We start from the raw sequence: 21489 nt of genomic DNA, 5'->3' as shown, positions 1-21489 counted from the left end.
TAGCAACAAAATGACACGATCAACATGCTACGTCTATTAGTTTGGGTCTAGTCCATCACGTGATTCTCCCAATGAGGTGATCCAGTTATCAAGCAACAACACCTTGTTCATAATCAGAAGACACTGACTATCATCGATCAACTGGCTAGCCAACTAGAGGCATGCTAGGGACGGTGTTTTGTCTATGTATCCACACATATAAATGAGTCTTCATTCAATACAATTATAGCATGGATAATAAACTATTATCTTGATACAGGAATTATAATAATAACTATACATTTATTATTGCCTCTAGGGCATAATTCCAACAGTCTCCCACTTGCACTAGAGTCAATAATCTAGCCCTCACATCACCATGTGAATTACATTGTAATAAATCTAACACCCATACAGTTCTGGTGTCGATCATGTTTTGGCCGTGGAAGAGGTTTAGTCAGCGGGTCTGCTACATTCAGATCCGTGTGCACGTTGCATATATTTACGTCCTCCTCCTCGACGTAGTCGAGGATGAGGTTGAAGCGTCGTTTGATGTGTCTGGTCTTCTTGTGAAACCTTGGTTCCTTTGCTAAGGCAATGGCACCAGTGTTGTCACAGAACAAGGTTATTGGATCGAGTGCACTTGGCACCACTCCAAGATCCGTCATGAACTGCTTCATCCAGACACCCTCCTTAGCCGCCTCCGAGGCAGCCATGTACTCTGCTTCACATGTAGAATCTGCTACGACGCTTTGCTTGGAACTGCACCAGCTTACTGCACCCCCATTAAGAATAAATACGTATCCGGTTTGCGACTTAGAGTCGTCCGGATCTGTGTCAAAGCTTGCATCAACGTAACCTTTTACGGCGAGCTCTTCGTCACCTCCATACACGAGAAACATCTCCTTAGTCCTTTTCAGGTACTTCAGGATATTCTTGACCGCTGTCCAGTGATCCACTCCTGGATTACTCTGGAACCTGCCTGCCATACTTATGGCCAGGCTAACATCCGGTCTAGTGCACAGCATCGCATACATGATAGAGCCTATGGCTGAAGCATAGGGGACGGAGCGCATATGCTCTCTATCTTCATCAGTTGCTGGGCACTGAGTCTTACTCAATCTCGTACCTTGTAACACTGGCAAGAACCCTTTCTTGGACTGTTCCATTTTGAACCTCTTCAAAACTTTATCAAGCTATGTGCTTTGTGAAAGTCCTATCAGGCGTTTTGATCTATCCCTATAGATCTTAATGCCTAGAATGTAAGCAGCTTCTCCTAGGTCTTTCATAGAGAAACTTTTATTCAAGTAACCTTTTATGCTCTCCAAAAGCTCTACGTTGTTTTCAATCAGTAATATGTCATCTACATACAATATTAGAAACACCACAGAGCTCCCACTCACTTTCTTGTAAATACAAGATTCTTCAACCACTTGTATAAACCCAAATGCTTTGATCACCTCATCAAAGCGTTTGTTCCAACTCCGAGATGCTTGCACCAGTCCATAAATGGATCGCTGGAGTTTGCACACCTTGTCAGCATTTTTAGGATCGACAAAAACTTCGGGTTGCATCATATACAACTCTTCCTTAAGGAAACCGTTAAGGAACGCCGTTTTGACATCCATCTGCCAGATTTCATAATCGAAGAATGCAGCTATTGCTAACATGATTCTGACGGACTTAAGCATCGCTACGGGTGAGAAGGTCTCATCGTAGTCAACTCCTGGAACTTGTGAAAAACCCTTTGCCACAAGTCGAGCTTTATAAACGGTCACATTACCGTCAGCGTCCGTCTTCTTCTTAAAGATCCATTTGTTCTGAATAGCCTTGCGGCCTTCAGGTAGTATCTCCAAAGTCCACACTTTGTTCTCATACATGGATCCTATCTCGGATTTCATGGCTTCTAGCCATTTGTTGGAATCTGGGCCCACCATTGCTTCTTCATAATTTGCAGGTTCATTGTTGTCTAACAACATGATTGATAAGACGGGATTACCGTACCACTCTGGAGCAGCGCGTGATCTCGTCGACCAGCGTGGTTCAACAGAAACTTGAACTGGAGTTTCATGATCATCATCATTAACTTCCTCCTCAACCGGCGTCGCAATGACAGAGGTTTCCCCTTGCCCTGCGCCACCATCCAGAGGGATGAGAGGTTCGACAACCTCGTCAAGTTCTATCTTCCTCCCACTCAATTCTCTCGAGAGAAACTCCTTCTCGAGAAAAGTTCCGTTCTTAGCAACAAACACTTTGCCCTCGGATTTGAGATAGAAGGTGTACCCAACTGTCTCTTTTGGGTAACCTATGAAGACGCACTTTTCCGCTTTGGGTTCCAGCTTTTCAGGCTGAAGCTTTTTGACATAAGCATCACATCCCCAAACTTTAAGAAACGACAACTTTGGCCTTTTGCCATACCACAGTTCGTATGGTGTCGTCTCAACGGATTTTGATGGTGCCCTATTTAAAGTGAATGCAGCTGTTTCTAATGCATAACCCCAAAATGATAACGGCAAATCAGTAAGAGACATCATAGATCGCACCATCTCTAACAAAGTACGATTACGACGTTCGGACACACTATTACGCTGTGGTGTTCCAGGCGGTGTTAACTGCGAAACAATTCCACATTGTCTTAAGTGAGTACCAAACTCGAAACTCAGATATTCACCCCCACGATCAGACCGTAGGAACTTGATCTTCTTGTTACGATGATTTTCCACTTCACTCTGAAATTGCTTGAACTTTTCAAATGTTTCAGACTTGTGCTTCATCAAGTAGACATAACCATATCTACTTAAATCATCAGTGAAGGTGAGAAAATAACGATATCCGCCGCGTGCCTCCACGCTCATTGGACCACACACATCGGTATGTATGATTTCCAACAAGTCACTAGCACGCTCCATTGTTCCGGAGAACGGAGTCTTAGTCATCTTGCCCATGAGGCATGGTTCGCACGTGTCAAGTGAATCAAAGTCAAGTGACTCCAAAAGTCCATCAGCATGGAGTTTCTTCATGCGCTTTACACCAATATGACCCAAGCAGCAGTGCCACAAAAATATGGCGCTATCATTGTTTACTCTAACTCTTTTGGTCTCAATGTTATGTATATGTGTATCGCTATCGAGATTCAATATGAACAATCCTCTCACATTCGGTGCATGACCATAAAAGATGTTACTCACAGAAATAGAACAACCATTATTCTCAGACTTAAAAGAGTAACCGTCTCGCAATAAACAAGATCCAGATATAATGTTCATGCTCAACGTAGGCACTAAATAACAATGATTTAAGTTCATCACTAATCCCGATGGTAGTTGAAGTGACACTGTGCCGACGGCGATTGCATCAACCTTGGAACCGTTTCCTACGCGCATCATCACTTCGTCTTTCGCCAGCCTTCGTCTATTCCGCAGTTCCTGCTTCGAGTTGCAAATGTGAGCAACAGAACCGGTATCGAATACCCAGGCACTACTACGAGAGCCGGTTAAGTACACATCAATAACATGTATATCAAATATACCTGATTTTTCTTTGCCCGCCTTCTTATCTGCCAGATACTTGGGGCAATTGCGCTTCCAGTGACCCATACCCTTGCAATAGAAGCACTCTGTTTCAGGCTTAGGTCCAGCCTTGGGTTTCTTCGGCGGATTGGCAACAGGCTTGCCGCTCTTCTTCGAATTGCCCTTCTTGCCTTTGCCGTTTCTCTTGAAACTAGTGGTCTTGCTCACCATCAACACTTGATGCTCTTTACGGAGTTCAGACTCTGCGACTTTCAGCATCGCAAACAACTCGCCGGGAGACTTGTTCATCCCTTGCATGTTGTAGTTCAACACAAAGCCTTTATAGCTTGGCGGCAGTGATTGAAGGATTCTGTCAGTGATAGCTTCTTGCGGGAGTTCAATCCCTAGTTCAGCTAGACGGTTTGAGTACCCAGACATTTTGAGCACATGTTCACTGACAGACGAGTTTTCCTCCATCTTGCAAGCATAGAATTTATCGGAGGTCTCATACCTCTCGATCCGGGCGTTCTTCTGAAAGATAAACTTCAACTCCTGGAACATCTCAAATGCTCCATGACGCTCAAAGCGACGTTGAAGTCCCGGTTCTAAGCCATACAAGACTGCACATTGAACTATTGAGTAGTCCTCCTTACGCGCTAACCAAGCGTTCTTAACATCCTGATCAGCCGTAGCGGGTGGTTCATCTCCTAGCGCAGCATTAAGGACATAATCCTTCTTTCCAGCTTGTAAGATTAGCTTAAGATTACGAGCCCAGTCTACAAAGTTGCTTCCATCATCTTTCAACTTAGCTTTCTCTAGGAACGTATTAAAATTCAGGATGACACTTGCGTGAGCCATGATCTACAACACAAATATATTCAAAGTGGACTTAGACTATGTTCAAGATAATTAGAGTTCAACTTAATCAAATTATATGCTAAACTCCCACTCAAAAAGTACATCTCTCTAGTCATTTGAGTGGTTCATGATCCACTTACACTATCCCAAGTCCGATCATCACGTGAGTCGAGAGTAGTTTCAGTGGTAAGCATCCCTATGCTAATCATATCAACTATATGATTCATGATCGACCTTTCGGTCTCATGTGTTCCGAGGCCATGTCTGCACATGCTAGGCTCGTCAAGCTTAACCCGAGTGTTCCGCGTGCGCAACTGTTTTGCACCCGTTGTATGTGAACGTTGAGTCTATCACACCCGATCATCACGTGGTGTCTCGAAACGACGAACTGTAGCAACGGTGCACAGTCGGGGAGAACACAATTTCGTCTTGAAATTTCAGTGAGAGATCACCTCATAATGCTACCTTCGTTCTAACCAAAATAAGGTGCATAAAAGGATTAACATCACATGCAATTCATAAGTGACATGATATGGCCATCATCACGTGCTTCTTGATCTCCATCACCAAAGCACCGGCACGATCTTCTTGTCACCGGCGCCACACCATGATGATCCATCAACGTGTTGCCATCGGGGTTGTCGTGCTACTTATGCTATTACTACTAAAGCTACATCCTAGCAAAATAGTAAACGCATCTGCAAGCACAAACGTTAGTATAAGGACAACCCTATGGCCCCTGCCGGTTGCCGTACCATCGACGTGCAAGTCGATATTTCTATTACAACATGATCATCTCATACATCCAATATATCACATCACATCATTGGCCATATCACATCACAATCATACCCTGCAAAAACAAGTTAGACGTCCTCTAATTTTGTTGTTGCATGTTTTACGTGGTGACCAAGGGTATCTAGTAGGATCGCATCTTACTTACGCAAACACCACAACGGAGATCTATGAGTTGCTATTTAACCTCATCCAAGGACCTCCTCGGTCAAATCCGATTCAACTAAAGTTGGAGAAACCGTCACTTGCCAGTCATCTTTGAGCAAAGGGGGGTTACTCGTAACGATGAAACCAGTCTCTCGTAAGCGTACGAGTAATGTCGGTCCAAGCCGCTTCAATCCAACAATATCGCGGAATCAAGAAAAGACTAAGGAGGGCAGCAAAACGCACATCACCGCCCACAAAACCTTTTGTGTTCTACTCGAGAAGACATCTACGCATGAACCTAGCTCATGATGCCACTGTTGGGGAACGTCGCATGGGAAACAGAAATTTTCCTACGCGCACGAAGACCTATCATGGTGATGTCCATCTACGAGAGGGGATGAGTGATCTACGTACCCTTGTAGATCGTACAGCAGAAGCGTTAGAGAACGCGGTTGATGTAGTGGAACGTCCTCACGTCCCTCGATCCGCCCCGCGAACAATCCCGTGATCAGTCCCACGATCTTAGTACCGAACGGACGGCACCTCCGCGTTCAGCACACGTACAGCTCGACGATGATCTCGGCCTTCTTGATCCAACAAGAGAGACGGAGAGGTAGAAGAGTTCTCCGGCAGCGTGACGGTGCTCCGGAGGTTGGTGATGATCTCGTCTCAGCAGGGCTCCGCCCGAGCTCCGCAGAAACGCGATCTAGAGGAAAAACTATGGAGGTATGTGGTCGGGCAGCCGTGAGAAAGTCGTCTCAAATCTGCCCTAAAAGCCCCATATATATAGGAGGAGGGAGGGGGACCTTGCCTTGGGGTCCAAGGGACTCCCAAGGGGTCGGCCGAGCCAAGGGGGGGAGGACTCCCCCCCCCAAACCGAGTTGGACTTGGTTTGGTGGGAGGAGTCCCCCTCCCTTCCCACTTCTTCCCTCTTTTTTTTTCTTTTCCTTTGATTTCCTTCTCTTGGGGCATAGGCCCCTTTGGAGCTGTCCCACCAGCCCACTAAGGGCTGGTGTGTCTCCCCAAAGCCTATGGGCTTCCCCGGGGTGGGTTGCCCCCCCCCCCCCCCCCGGTGAACTCTCGGAACCCATTCGTCATTCCCGGTACATTCCCGGTAACTCCGAAAACCTTCTGGTAATCAAATGAGGTCATCCTATATATCAATCTTCGTTTCCGGACCATTCCGGAAACCCTCGTGACGTCCATGATCTCATCCGGGATTCCGAACAACATTCGGTAACCAACCATATAACTCAAATACGCATAAAACAACGTCGAACCTTAAGTGTGCAGACCCTGCGGGTTCGAGAACTATGTAGACATGACCCGAGAGACTCCTCGGTCAATATCCAATAGCGGGACTTGGATGCCCATATTGGATCCTACATATTCTACGAAGATCTTATCGTTTGAACCTCAGTGCCAAGGATTCTTATAATCCCGTATGTCATTCCCTTTGTCCTTCGGTATGTTACTTGCCCGAGATTCGATCGTCAGTATCCGCATACCTATTTCAATCTCGTTTACCGGCAAGTCTCTTTACTCGTTCCGTAATACAAGATCCCGCAACTTACACTAAGTTACATTGCTTGCAAGGCTTGTGTGTGATGTTGTATTACCGAGTGGGCCCCGAGATACCTCTCCGTCACACGGAGTGACAAATCCCAGTCTTGATCCATACTAACTCAACTAACACCTTCGGAGATACCTGTAGAGCATCTTTATAGTCACCCAGTTACGTTGCGACGTTTGATACACACAAAGCATTCCTCCGGTGTCAGTGAGTTATATGATCTCATGGTCATAGGAATAAATACTTGACACGCAGAAAACAGTAGCAACAAAATGACACGATCAACATGCTACGTCTATTAGTTTGGGTCTAGTCCATCACGTGATTCTCCCAATGACGTGATCCAGTTATCAAGCAACAACACCTTGTTCATAATCAGAAGACACTGACTATCATCGATCAACTGGCTAGCCAACTAGAGGCATGCTAGGGACGGTGTTTTGTCTATGTATCCACACATGTAAATGAGTCTTCATTCAATACAATTCTAGCATGGATAATAAACTATTATCTTGATACAGGAATTATAATAATAACTATACATTTATTATTGCCTCTAGGGCATAATTCCAACAGTATCATGATCACGCATGTAAGGTTGGGATGGTCAGCAAATCTTAAATCTAATCCCATTTCCAAAACCACTCACGCAAAACCTTTCCGGTACACCACTTCTTTCTCAAGTGGTCATCCAGCTCAACGCCATAACCCTTGGGAATTAGTGGCACCCGATGGGGTTTTCGAAAAACCTTTGTAATCACTTTCATGCAGATGGTCATCCCATGTGTAGCACTACTATCTACTTGTCCACTTTTCATCAACGTGACCCTCATAGATGGTAAGGTCATGCTCAAATACAAGTGCTCCAGAGGATCCATCGGTAACACCATATCGAGGGTGTACCGATTAATCATGATCATATGCATTGGATTAAAGTATTCAACATGGCATGCATAAAAATATTTTCTCACACATGGTCAAATTGCTGCTTGCCTTGATCAGCTAAGTATCCGGGGCTTCATCAAATGCGTGATTTATCATCATAATAGTAATAATAATAATAAGGACCAAAACCAACAACAGAGTAAAAACACTAATCAAAATGTTAACCTACTATGTAAAATCCTATTGTTATTTATGAAAATGTTTATTTCTCGATTTGGACTGAAAAAGTATTTCTGAAGTCTTTTAGCACAAGTTAAAAATACTTAAACTAGGTTTTAAAATAATCCTATGCATAAAAGTTTTCATAATTTTTTTGATAAACAACAGTATTAAATACTACACAATTTTACAAGAATTATGGTGGAAAAATATTTAAGTTTGGATAAATATTTAATGATGTGGATTTATTTTAAAATCAGGATTAAAAATAAAAAGAGAAAGTCCAGCTCACTAGCGTGGCTCGGCCAGTGGCTCACCTGGCCCAGCTGGCCAACTGGCCAGCCAGCCAACCAACCATCCCTCGCGCGCACGCCGTCAGGTTTAAACCTCACGCGTGGGGCCCTATGGCCAGTGACTGCGAGGAGAGAGAGAGACTTGACGGCCGTCGACAGGTGAGGTCCCACTGTCGGGGTCCAGTTCCACCTCTGGACAGTGAGAGCTCACCGGTGGTAGCTTCGGGGCTCTCGAGGTCAGGTGAGTATGGAAACGGACTCGTGGCTCCTCCGCCTACCAGATGACGGTCAAAGGGACGACGGAGGTGGCCTGAGTCTCCGGCGTCGATGGAGCCGTGGCGGAGACCCTTCGGGAAGGTCTCGAAATCGATGCTACGAGCAAGGAGAAGGGCGGGGGAGTGGAGAAGGCTCAGGAGGCTCTTGCGGTCACAGGGGGGTGAATGGGGCTCTGGAGCGTGCCTGTAGCCCGAGATCGACGGAGCCGCGACACGGCAGCGCCTCGTTCGATATCAAGTACCGGGGCTCTCTTAGCTCGAATGAGGTACTGAGGTGGTCGATTGGCGGTAGGAGGGAGGGATGTGGGGTGCTGGGAGAGTCGGGGCTGGCCTATTTATAGGCTGGCGACGAGTCACCAAGTGGTGGTGCGCTGGTGGTTTTGCTGCACCGGCAAGAGAGGGAGAGAGAGCTCTAGCGTGAAATTGTGGTTTGGGGACGTGGTTTAGGACAGTGCTACATCTTCACGAAGAGTGGGGCGGATCCTTGGCGCGTCGAGGTGGCGGGGTCCTTCTGGCTGCTTCGGCCGCGCGCGGGCACGCGTCACCAGGGGCAGAGGAGAGGGGGAAAGAGGGGCCCGACGCTGCCCTGGATGCGTTCGTTGGTGTCGTCGAAGAGGGGCAACAGGTGGAGGCGAGAGCCGGCTGGAGCTGGTCCCCTGGGGCTTGGGTGCGCCCTGTAGCGCGTCGTGGCTGCGTCTTGCATGTGTGGGAGATGGGTTAGATGCCCCTCGGGTTCTAGGAACCGAGAAGAAGTAAGCTGGCCAAGGGGAGAGAGCAAAAGCGGTTTTGCGAGCCTTGGTTCAGGAGCTAAAATGGAGATTTTGGCTCCCTCTCATTAAAGTAATGTTGGGTCTCTTGTCTGCAGTTGAGGAGTGACACATGACATCTGTGACAAGAGTTTGGAGGGAAGGGAGTAAGTTTGGTGGCAAAAGGTGTTTGATGCATGTTTGGGGAAGTTAGACTCCTCCAAATGTATTGACAGTTAACAGGATTTGGTTTTAGGCATAATTAGGAGGCTCTACCAAATTTGAGCCCCATTCGGTAAGTTTGACAATGTAAACTTGAAAATACCTACAAATGGGTAGATCTGCACTCTTGAGAGGAGATGTGAGCAAATCAATCCCCACAAATCCAAATCTTGGCATGATCTTCTTTTTTGGGGGTATTGAGCACTCCTGCAAAGTTTGAGACCAAATGGACAAACTACAGTTTACAATGTAGAGTTGCTCCAACTTGAATCTGGACAAGGAGGGTTTCTGAATTATTTGGTGTATTAAATCACCTTGGATGGAGATGAAACTTGGCATGATCACCAAATATAGCATGTGGGACATGCTAGAATTTTCTAGGAATTTATTGAGAATATTTCCTTTGGAAATATTTCAAAAGATCAAAACAGACAGAATTGGTTTCCAAAGGTTTGCTCAAATATTTTGAATAGGAATAGGGGTTGAAACTCTTACGTATGGAAAATATATGTCCTCTGAGTATTCCCAAGTTTTCTCATATTTTTCTAAGGTGGAAAAATAATTTTCCAACGAGAAATACCTTTTCTGGCCTTAGAAAAGGACAATTAAATAAAATAGGAAAATGACTTTAATAATAATCATTTCATGGTTTTGAAGAGTTATATTAATATTAGAATCAGAATACAATCTTTGGGTGAAGGCACTCCCTTAAATTCAGGGACTTGTAGTGCAAACCCCAAAGCAAGGTTTTGATTTATCAAAATAACTAAAAGGGAATTTTTTGGAAATATTATTTTGGAAATTGATTTTTAAGAGATCTACTTGCAAACACACATTCAACAATGACAATCAATGCACTTGTGGCATTCACTTAAAAAAGTTTTAATTTATACCAAATTTGGAAAGAGAGTCAACAGAGACAAAGTGGTGTGAAAACAGAGTGTGACTGGATGACCTAAGGTTTATCAATCTGTGGGAGGCATAGGATGAAGATGGTTTCTCTCAAACAAGCCTGCAACCAAATAATAAAAAGTCTCCCATGTCCCCAACACACAAAATACAATGGTAAATTGTATAGGTGCACTAGTTCGGCAAAGATATGGTGCTACAAGTGTAGTAATGATAGTAGATACTTGTTTTGTAATAGTAACAACAAAAAACAAAAAGGTAATAAGTAACAAAAGTGATCATAAACTGTATTACAATTCTTCAAAATGAGGCCTAGGGTTTGTACGTTTGCTAGTGCAATCTCTCAGCAATTCTAACATAGTTAGATCATATGGCAATCCCTCAACGTGCAATAAAGAATTAGTCCAAAGTTCCTATCTTGTAGAGAACTAAAGAAGAAGTTGATTGTAGGGTATGAAACCACCTCAAATTTATTCTTTTCGATCAATCTTTCCAAGAGTTCATAGTAGAATAACAAGTTATCTTTTCCGATCAATCTATTCAAGAGTTCGTACTAAAATAATACCATTGATATATATCAATCAACCCTAATGTCACCTAGATGCTCCAATGTCACCTCAAGTATCCGTGGGCTAATTATATGACATGCATCAAACAATTTCAGATTCTTCATATTTAATCCAACACAAAGAACTTCAAGGAGCACCCCAAGATTTCTATCAGAGAACATAGTACGAAAACATGCATCAACACCCATGCATAGATTACCCCAATGTCACATAGGGAATCTACGAGTTGAGTACCAAAACATATATGAAGTGGAGCACTTGAATACCCCAATGCCACATAGGTATCCGCATGCAAGACATACATCATGTGCTCTCATATCTAAATATTCAGTCCAACATAACGAGATATTAAAGTGAAGGACTCAATTCATCAAAACAATAGCATGGGACAAACACCATATGATCCAACTATATTAACAAGGCCCGTGGTATATCTAGATCGTGACATCGCAAGAACACGGGAGAGAGAGATTAAACACATATCTACTGGTACAAACCATCAGCCCTGAGGGTGGACAACTCCCTCCTCGTCGTGGCCTCTGCCAGGATGATGAAGATGGCCACCTGAGATGATTTCCCCTCTGGCAGGCTACCGAAATGGGCTCCCGATTGGTTTTTCATGGATATAAAGGCTTGCCACGGCGGAACTTCTCATCTAGGGTTATTTCTGGAGGTTTCTCTATTTATACGATTTTTTGGCGTTGGAATCACACCAAGATGGGCAACGAGGTGCCCACTAGGTACGTGGCCACGCCAGGGGGCGGGCGCTCCCTGGAGCCTAGTGGACAGCTTGGGCCTCCTTTGGTTGGCTTCCTTGGTCCTCTGGATGTCTTCTAGGCACAAAATAAATCTCCAAATAGTTTTGTGACATTTGGACTCCGTTTGATATTGATTTTCTGCGAAGTAAAAAAACAAGCAAAAAATAGCAAGTGGCACTAGGCACTATGTCATTAGGTTAGTCCCAAAAAATTATATAAAGCTGCTATAAAGTGATTGCAGAACATCCTAGAATGGTAATATAACAACATGGAACAATCAAAAATTATAGATACGTTGGAGACGTATCATAGATACATTTGAGGCGTGTCACCTTGCACTGACTGGCATAGTTAAAGTTGTCATGTGGGTTCTAGCCTATATATTTTGTTTGCATTCGCACTAATAGAAATGGCAAATGTGGTGCCCCAGAAACATAAGGGGAGGACCATGAGCATCCAAGGAGAACTCCACTCATATCTAAAGAAACACATCACTCGAAGAGTAGGAAAAAAGAATGCTTGGGTTGATAGGACTAGCCACATATTGAGCCCCAAGCATTGCCAAAGCTCCCACGAGCATGCCCCAAGCCCCCCCAAGCATATGTAAACCTAACCATACTACACATATTAACCAACCAAGAACATGAGTATGTTATTACACCACAATGTGACCTGAATTTATATAAATCTGTGTGTCTCTTGTCTTTAATAGCTAGAGGAAGGTTGCTATTTTCAGCCCCTAGCTGAACAAAGGGGCTATTTGGATGGTAGCCATGCGTTGCCCTTCCAAAATATTGGTGGTTGACTAGTCTGTGTTGCATGTTTGGTTAGGACCAAATTATTTGATAGGTCCAGCCCACCTTACTCCCTCCAGTTCATTTTCTACCAAATTGTTGGGGCGTCGCGGGCGGAGGATTCGTCCGCCAAATATTTAGCTTGCCCACACATTCGCAGGGCTAGCTATAGTGGAGTCTAAGCAGTTTAATACATGGTATCATTGACCCGTGAAGTATTGTTGATACTCCAACAAACATCTCTCCATGTCTTTATTGGAAAACATATCTCCCCCTATCAATATGACCCAACAAGTTTCCTAAATTGTTATCTCAGACGAAGAAGGTATAAAAAATAGATTGAAGAAGCACCAACTAGATTGTGCCCACTTAGCGTAGGTTTTTTTTCTTACAACATGCCCAACCCAGGTTTTATTTCTCACAAAAATGCCCAACCCAGCCCAAACTCTTTTTTGGCTAGTCCATGTGCAAATCTTTCAAGAGGAGGGATCGATTTGGGCCTTGTTAGAACTTTTAGTCTTTTTTGTGTTGGTTCCCTTCTAAATGGTTTGTAAATTCTAAAAAGTAAATGGCTATAGGTGTGCCACTGATTTTTAAGCTGGCATTTTGGACCGACGAGGTTGAAGCCTATGTAAGGCATTGTCAACATAGTCAACAAATGAATCTATTATCCCTAGTCATTGGATATCAATCCAATGGTTGCACTATTTCTTCAATATCATGTCCTCTTCGTCTAGCCGCCCAAACCAGCATCGTCTTGACCACCTTGTCTCGTATCCCATGGTCGGCAATGCCTCTCTTCCCCACCCTATGGTAAATCGTTGGCCAAGACGCTGCTTTACCCCGCCACTTGACCCCACAAACAGCTCATGTTGTTCTCCGACGATGGCAAGCCCACCCCACACACAAGCCAACAACCCCTTATATGTCCTTCCATCTATGAATCCACTATTGCATATTCCCCATGTATTGCTCGTATCTAAGTCCTTACCAATGTCAACTGTCTTGGTACCCTCGTCGCGAGGTTGTCCCCTGACTTGTCAATATAGTCAATAAACGAGAGCCGTTAAAGAGGATTGTACATGGAGTGACTAGCATTACGAACCCACCAAGTTCATGGTTGGATGCAAGAAAATGCCTCCTTATTTTGACGGGAATTTTTCCCCTACTCGGATCCTTATCTCCAATTTTCTCTCATATCAGTGCCTCATTGGGTCTTAAAAACTTTGCATAGACAAAACTTCAAGAAACTTTGTGTGCTGGTTAGTCCATAATATAAATATCCAAGGCAATTCTTGTTGTGATAAAATCACGATGATATAATAATTCATTGTGTACATTATATCTAAACATTTTTGAATTCGCACACCCCTATAAGAACAACAAAAGGTATGTATACATAATTAAAAGCAAGATAAGTGGGAGTCTATTAAAACGGAGCAACATCTAAGTACATAATTAAGAGATGGACTTACGTAACTCCAATAATTCTAAAATATTACCACATACAAGAATACTTACACATGTATCAATGTGTTAAATTTCTAATTTAGTAAGCTCTAACAAGTATGGCCAATTTTACTCGTGAGAGAGAAAGTAAAATTTTAGCACAACACAACAATTCAACAACTAAATGAAAATTGGTGATGCTAAAATTAATTCTTATAAATTCATGAAATCAAAACATACAAACTTTATTGCTACAGTAACATGGCAAAATGACACATGCAAGGGCAAATTAAATGATAATTGTGGGGTGCCTTCTACAAATGTTTTCTCTTTAGTGTATTTTACCTAGGCATTGCTAATTTTGATATTTCAAAATTTCCTCATAAGTACTTCCCAAAAATTAACTTCCCCTCATTATAGAATGTTAATTCAATTTTATTCCTAGGGAAGTGTTTCATGCATTTTCTCATTGGGAATTGAAATTCCATATTCCCTTCTTTCATGTGAATAACAGTCCCAAACCAGGGACAATCTTCATGATAGAGTGGGACATGAAGGATTACATTCTATATCCATAAAAATAAGATCAATGGTGTCCATAAATTGTATGTCAATCCAAACAATGATACTAAAGGGAGTACGTGTAATCTGTAGTCGACGGGACATCATGCGAGGAACCCACGAGGTCGTGGACACATAACTCAAAGACACATGATATACCCAAGTTTAGGCCCACATTGTTGGTAAAATGCATACTTCATGCCTTTCTCTTTTCTTATATATGTGAATAATACTGAGAATTATAATATAGAGGGAAGTACTCCATGAGTTATCGAGACTCGATGAGTTCTGATGATGTTGGTGAATCTGGTGTTAAGCTCCACAAATCCTGTGTGTGGTGTAGCTTAAACTAGGGAGAGGGAGAGGCCCCTTTCCATGATACCCATGGTACCTCTTACATAGTTGTTTATGGAAGTATCCAAGTGCAATGGGCGTGCAGGGATAGGAGTCACAGTGGTGTAGGTATACAACATGTTTGCCTAATTTCATATGTTTCATAAAGTATTTTACATGTCCCTTCATGTTGTTCAATGTTGTTTCCTATTTGGCACTTCAAGCGCTGGTTATAGTGGAAACTGTAAACAAGCGCACATGCCCTCATCCGCGCTAGGTTGGCCCATCCTCTTTTTTCTGTTTCCAAAATGCAAAACATTGCATGTGTGTTGTGACTCAAACCGGGGATCTCCTATTACTTGTATGCTACACTAACCATCGAAACCACCTCACTTGTTGCATTTTGTTACATCTTTTTCCTTTTTTTTCTTTCTTCTTTCCTTTTTCCTTTTTTTCCATGTTCCTTTATTGTTTTTCTAGAATAGTTTTGTTTGGTTTTTTTCTTTTCTCTATTCTTTCTATTTTGCTAAATGAATGTTCTTTTTCAAATTTGTGAAGTTTGTTTCAAAAATGATGATTTTGTTTTTCAAATTTCGTGAACTTCTTTCTAATTCTATGTGTAGCAACCCGACTCGAAATGGTGAATTCTGTGCGTATTTGTACCATCCTAAGATCATGTTGGTACACACAGTACATCAATGAAAATATCAAAGTTCAACGAAACTTGCTTTATTACTTTGAAATATCATATAGAATCTTTATTACAATAAATTCGGTTGAAGGCCAACTCATGAGATAAATTACTCCGGAAGACGTAGAAGATAGCGAGTCCATCCGACTTCACGGGCATATCACTGAGCATAGAATGTGTCCTCACTCCTGGTTGGAATAATACTCTACAACATGAGACGTTGCAGCTGTGTAGGTTACCATTTTGAATATGCCGACAAGTCACAAGAGAGAACTGGTAAAATCATCCTCTATATTATATGCATATATGGCTGGTGGGGCTCTAAGTTTATATGTTTTTTGAAAAAAACAGATTTTCTCCTACAACAAAGAGGTAGATGCACATTTTACTACAAAGTTGGTTGTTAAATGAGATGGTTCCGCCAACCGATTCTCATGTCCTAGAATTATTTAATAAACCCACTCATTATAATAAATGTTGTTAAGACTGGATGATAATATCTTCTCCGGTGCTCATGATGTGTGTAATCGGGCACACGACTAATCAATTAGATTGTTACTTTGAAGAGTCTTGTACACTTTACCTGAAAGATTCAATCCCTCCTGTTATGTCCTTGCACTTCCTGGTGTTTGAGAACGGGACGGTCGAAACATGGCCTTCCAAAGTGATCATCCGGCACAAAGTCAGTGCCTATCAAATCCCACTATTCTTCTACATCTCCTAGCAATCTAATCAACCAGAGTCACAACTATGGTCATCCAAGCCAGAGCCCATAATGACTTGTGGATGCACACGTAAGCTTTTTGTCCTTGAAGTATCCATCCACCTCTTTGTGTCTGGGTTGCATTCCGTCGGGATGATCACAAGTAGATACCAGCATTCCCGGGCATAATCATGATAGATATTAGGCTGCTAGATGCAAACTAATCCATCCAAAGGTATATTGAGTCCTTGAAGTCTTGATGATCATGCAGGTCTTGAATTACTTAACCTCACAGCGCTCATGAATCTCACAACAAAACCCCATCTACTAAAGCGTAGCGACTATGAAGTAACGTTCCTTCCTGGGAAATGGTAACAGGGTGGTGGGTTTCTCCTACCTCATGATAGTGCCACAAGTTCAAGCTCAGTATCCTATTGTTCATGATGGAAAGACTTACTAATGTAGTAAAAACATGGGTAAATGAAATACATGATCAAAGGAAGCTCCCGAGCTCCCTCGAGGCCTTTAAATTCAAACTCCAAATTTCGTGAAAAATCATATTTTAATATTTCAAAAAATTCTAAAAAAATACATAGATAGATGAAGGTATAATACACAAGTGTGTAAATTTTCAGAACAAAATACGTTGAAATGAGGGTTGTACAAAAAAGACAAATCTGGAACTTTTTAACACATGTTACTATTCATCATTTGAGACCATGAATTTGTCTTTTTTGTACAGTTCGCATTTCAAAGTATTTTGACCTGAAATTTGACACGCACACGGATCACAACCTTGTTTAGTTCTATATTTTTTCCAGATATTTTTGAACTAAAATTTTCAAATTTTAGATTTTTCAAAAATTTCGGCCTTCATGGCTCCCGCGAGCCAAACGTCCGTTCTCTATAGTTCCCCTTTATAAAAATTAAGGCAAGGCAACAATATGAAGAACCACCACCATATCTATCAATTAGATGTGTATTTCGTACTCTCGTGGAATAAATATTCTGTAAAGATAAAGAGGCAAACATCAGAGAAAATAGGAAGACCGGATTAAAGACATAGGATGACTACAAAACCCAAATTCATTTTCCATGTCCTCACCATAATATGATAGTTTTCAATAATACTGCTAGAGCATAATTTTCATAGGCATCCCAGAGTTCTGATGCATTGTCAAGCTATACATAATCTCAGCTGACTTTGCTTCTAGGAAATAGCTACCAAATAGTATACTTCCTCCTTTCCTTTATGAAACTTTAGGCAAAGGCAGTCACCTACATGTTGGTGTACTTTCATGTTTAAAAATCGAGAGACGGAAAATTAACATAGGAGTACTCAAGTCTTAGAATCTTATGACTTTACGATTCAAACTAACCTCTCTGATTTTACAATTTTCCTCATAGGATCTAAGTTTCTATCATCCCGATAGTTATGAAGCTACGATTCACGATCCTACTAGTGGAGCTCCGATCCGATTTAGAATCGCGATTCTGACAACCTTGCCAAAGGCAGTGTGTTAGAATATAACTTGCAAGTAATAATCAGAATATTCAGAATATATTTCAGATTCCACATCCATTAATCGGTGAAGATAAAGTTGATTTTTATTTGACATTCAATCAAACACTGCCATTCAAATTGAAATTGAAGAAGGTAGAAAGATCCAAGTCACAACAAGGAGAAAAGCTATCAATTGATGAATTACATACTCATAGATGTGGTGACTGCATCCTCGTGCGGCATGGAGAGACGGGAACACAAAGAGGAGATGCAGGTGATGACACTTCTGCATGGCTGCAGGCGGCAACTACCTCAGTGGGAAAGAAGTGGGCATGGTAAAATTCTTGACAACACCATGTATTCAGGAATACAAATGTTAATATCATCTTAAAATTAAGGAGTACTTGATGACTATAAACATGACAGTAAAGATGTGCGTCATTGAAAAATCAGAAATGAAGTTTAGAACCACGGGTAGATGGCAATAGTCCGACTATAAACATGACAGTAAAGATGTGCATCACTGAAAAATCACAAATGAAGTTCAGAACCATGGGCAGATGGCAAAAATCTTCAGTAGCTAAAAAGGTGATTCGGGACATACTCTTGCTTAAATCAATTTGAGGGGTATTGGAATAAAAGTTGAAGCAGCAAATCATTGTGGGAATACGGTAAACAAAACAAACCTGAGATGGAAGACCTCCGGCACGGTGGCCTCATGACTGAAGGTTCTTGGCGCGACGGCGAGCTCGAAGTAGCACTCAAGGGCATGCGCGAGCATCAACGCCTCAAACACCGCCATGCACGCATCAGACATGTGCCGCAGCTGACAACCCATCGCTCCGTCTCCTCCCCCTTCCCCCTCCGACGCTACCCTCAGCAGGCCTGCCGCATTGCAGAGCACGGCGCACGTGCGTCGTATCCCGTCGGCCATGCGTGTGTCCTCTACGCGAAGCAGAACCGATGGCGTCCCGACGTCCCGCCACACGAAGCAGAGCCGATGGCGTCCGGCCGCCTCGGCGAAGCGCGGGGCGACGACGTCGAGCTCGCGGTGTAGGTTCCCACGTGCGGCCACGACACTCTTCTTGTCCAAGTAGGTCTGGACGAGGTGGCTGCAGCAGCGCATCAGGTTCCTCAGGTCGCTGTCATCCTCCGCGGTCGAGGTGTCCTCCTGAAGCCGTGCGGTGTTTTGCCCGGGACTAACAGAAACGGCGCCGGCGACGCCGGCGGACGGCGGAACGGGAACTGCATGATCGATCCTCTATCTGATTTTGGGCATGTGGTGTCGCGCTGCGGTTGTGGAGAAGCGCCCCGATCCAATTCTGCACGCCACGCAGTCGTCGAAGCACGCCTCTAGGCCTCTCTTTCTCCTCCCCTCTTCTCTCATCCTCTCCCGAAGGTGCGACGTCGGCCCGATCGTCCTATTCTGAAGATGCGCCGCCAGAGAGAAGTAGGGAGGCGAGGGCGAGCGGGCTGGGGCAGAGATGCTGTGGGGGCGAGTGGCGGCGGCAGCGAGCAGCGAAGGCAGGCGGGTGGGGGGTCCCGGGGGCGAGCGGGGATGAAGCGGTTGGCGTAGCCTTTACTCGGTTAATTGAGGGAGCGGGGACGTGCGTTGCCGGCTGAGTGTTTCGTTGGCGAGTCACTTTCGTTAACGAAGATTTTGAGGCCGTTGATGGGATGATTAGATGGATGAGATTATGATTTGAATCTGTCTTCTAGTCCATTTTTAGTGGTAGTAGATGCACGAGGGTTCGGCTTACAGCAAGTGTTAGAATAAAACCGAGGCACTCCGTCAATCATCCGAGGACCACGCAATCACACGAGGACGACACCGAGATTTGTTAACGAGGTTCACCGATATGGCTACATCCCCGGGGCATGACTATGGGCGCTCCTCCCCGTGACACCGTCACAATACCGCACCCGGGCCGTCTTGGGCGTCGGCACACGCCGGCGGCTCCCCTGCGTGCCAGTGCTATTATGTTGGCATACGTGTGTCTAGCCCCGCTATATATGAGAGGCCTAAGATACAAGTGTCCTGCTTGGACATGACTTCATATCCTATCTAAACACAATACAACTACAAGTCCAACTATAACCTACCTTGTACACAATATTCGACACAACTCTAACAAACTCCACCTTGGCGAATATTCTCCACCACATTAAATTCGTCCATGCGTCAAACTTCCATGTACATTGGACTTGAGCTTATCCCATGAGCACCGCTGCTACTCCAAAGGCTCCATGTGACTCCACCTGCAACTTGTAGTTCCTTCTTTTTCTGACCATAGTCAACGCTCGAACGAAATTAAGCTCCACATTACTCTTGTTGTGCTCCCAACTTCCAGAGTATCCAACAGCATTACACACCGATCATTGACTTGCGTGAAAGTGAACAACTCATATTGGGTGTCGCACATAAGAGTTACCTGAACTCAACATCACCGCTCTTCCTTGACCGCCCGTCTGAAACTTGAAGGAATTTCCCCATTGCTTGTAGTCATCCCGAGTCAAATTCGCAGTTGTCCCACCACATGTATGACCACCAGAGCCCTGGCCCGTCTCCATGCCCCGTGCGTACCGCACGCCTCGCCGCTATTACCGCGTCGACCTCCGCTGTCCTGGTCGAGTATCAAGGGTCACGAACCCACACCACTCAACCACCCACTGTAGAGTACCACCGATCATCATCGACCGGTGCCGAGTATCACGTCTCCATCAGACCCCTGGTACCCAGTCCGATCTACGTGTCTCTCGCTATCCGCTGAAATAGGCTTCGACTCTCCATGTCTTTACGCCGTAGCCCATCTATCAGCACAGAGTGAAGTCTTCCACCAGACTCCAGCTCCACCATCAACATGACTTTATGTAGCTCGCTATGCTACCCCGCGCCCTGTCAACTTCAAGCTCTCATGTGTACACTGCCTTGAATCAACCCCACGCATAGTCTTGTCGAAGCCGCACAAGCCCCGAGGCCTGCACCACGTGTTTCCATGCCCCAGAAGTCGGTCACCATCAACATCAGCTCCTATGTCGTCGCCGTTGTTGAAATCACCATCGTCTTTTGCTTTGACCAATATCTGTGTCGATCCGTCAGACAGTCCCTGCCCGTCCGACCCAACCGAAAATATCCGACTGCAACCATGCTCCATCCTGTGTCATGTCCGCCCATGACCCAGCCCGAGGTCGCTACGCCGCCGTCATATGAACCGATCTCATCGAAACCGGAAATATGCTATATGTTGTTGCACGAAGATGCTGCCTCATACCTTCCAGGAAACCGAATAGAACCACGCCGCACCATTAACCTTCCGCAGTTGTCGATTCAACCAACCGAATTTTGCACAATCAATCCGACGAATCTTTCGCTCCTCACCTCTAGACCGACGATTTGCAGCCTCCTTGAACCTTGCTCATGATACCACTTGTTAGAATAAAACCGAGGCACTCCGTCAATCATCCGAGGACCAGACAATCACACGAGCCCAACACCGAGATTTGTTAACGAGGTTCACCGATATGGCTACATCCTCGGGGCATGACTACGGACGCTCCTCCGAGTGACACCATCACAATACCGCACCCTAGCCGTCTTGGGCGCCGGCACACGCCGCCGGCTCCCCTGCGTGTATGTGCTATTATGTTGGCATAGGTTACATCATGTGTCTAGCCCCGCTATATATGAGAGGCCTAGGATACAAGTGTCCTGCTTGG

General features: G+C 44.2%; 1 protein-coding gene across 1 annotated transcript; it reads right to left on the bottom strand.

The window, feature by feature from the left end:
- Positions 1-17943: 17943 nt before the first annotated feature.
- On the bottom strand, positions 17944-19314 carry LOC123408314. Its single transcript, XM_045101446.1, has 2 exons — positions 18459-19314; positions 17944-18066 (listed from the first exon to the last, which is right to left on the bottom strand). The coding sequence occupies exons 1-2, from the start codon at positions 18896-18898 to the stop codon at positions 17982-17984; spliced, it is 525 nt and encodes a 174-aa protein (XP_044957381.1). The 5' UTR covers positions 18899-19314; the 3' UTR covers positions 17944-17981.
- Positions 19315-21489: the final 2175 nt, after the last annotated feature.

This window comes from Hordeum vulgare, chromosome 1H, assembly GCF_904849725.1.
Source record: "Hordeum vulgare subsp. vulgare chromosome 1H, MorexV3_pseudomolecules_assembly, whole genome shotgun sequence".
In the NCBI taxonomy this organism is placed as follows: Eukaryota; Viridiplantae; Streptophyta; class Magnoliopsida; order Poales; family Poaceae; genus Hordeum; species Hordeum vulgare.
This window is presented reverse-complemented; position numbering and strand designations above follow the sequence as displayed.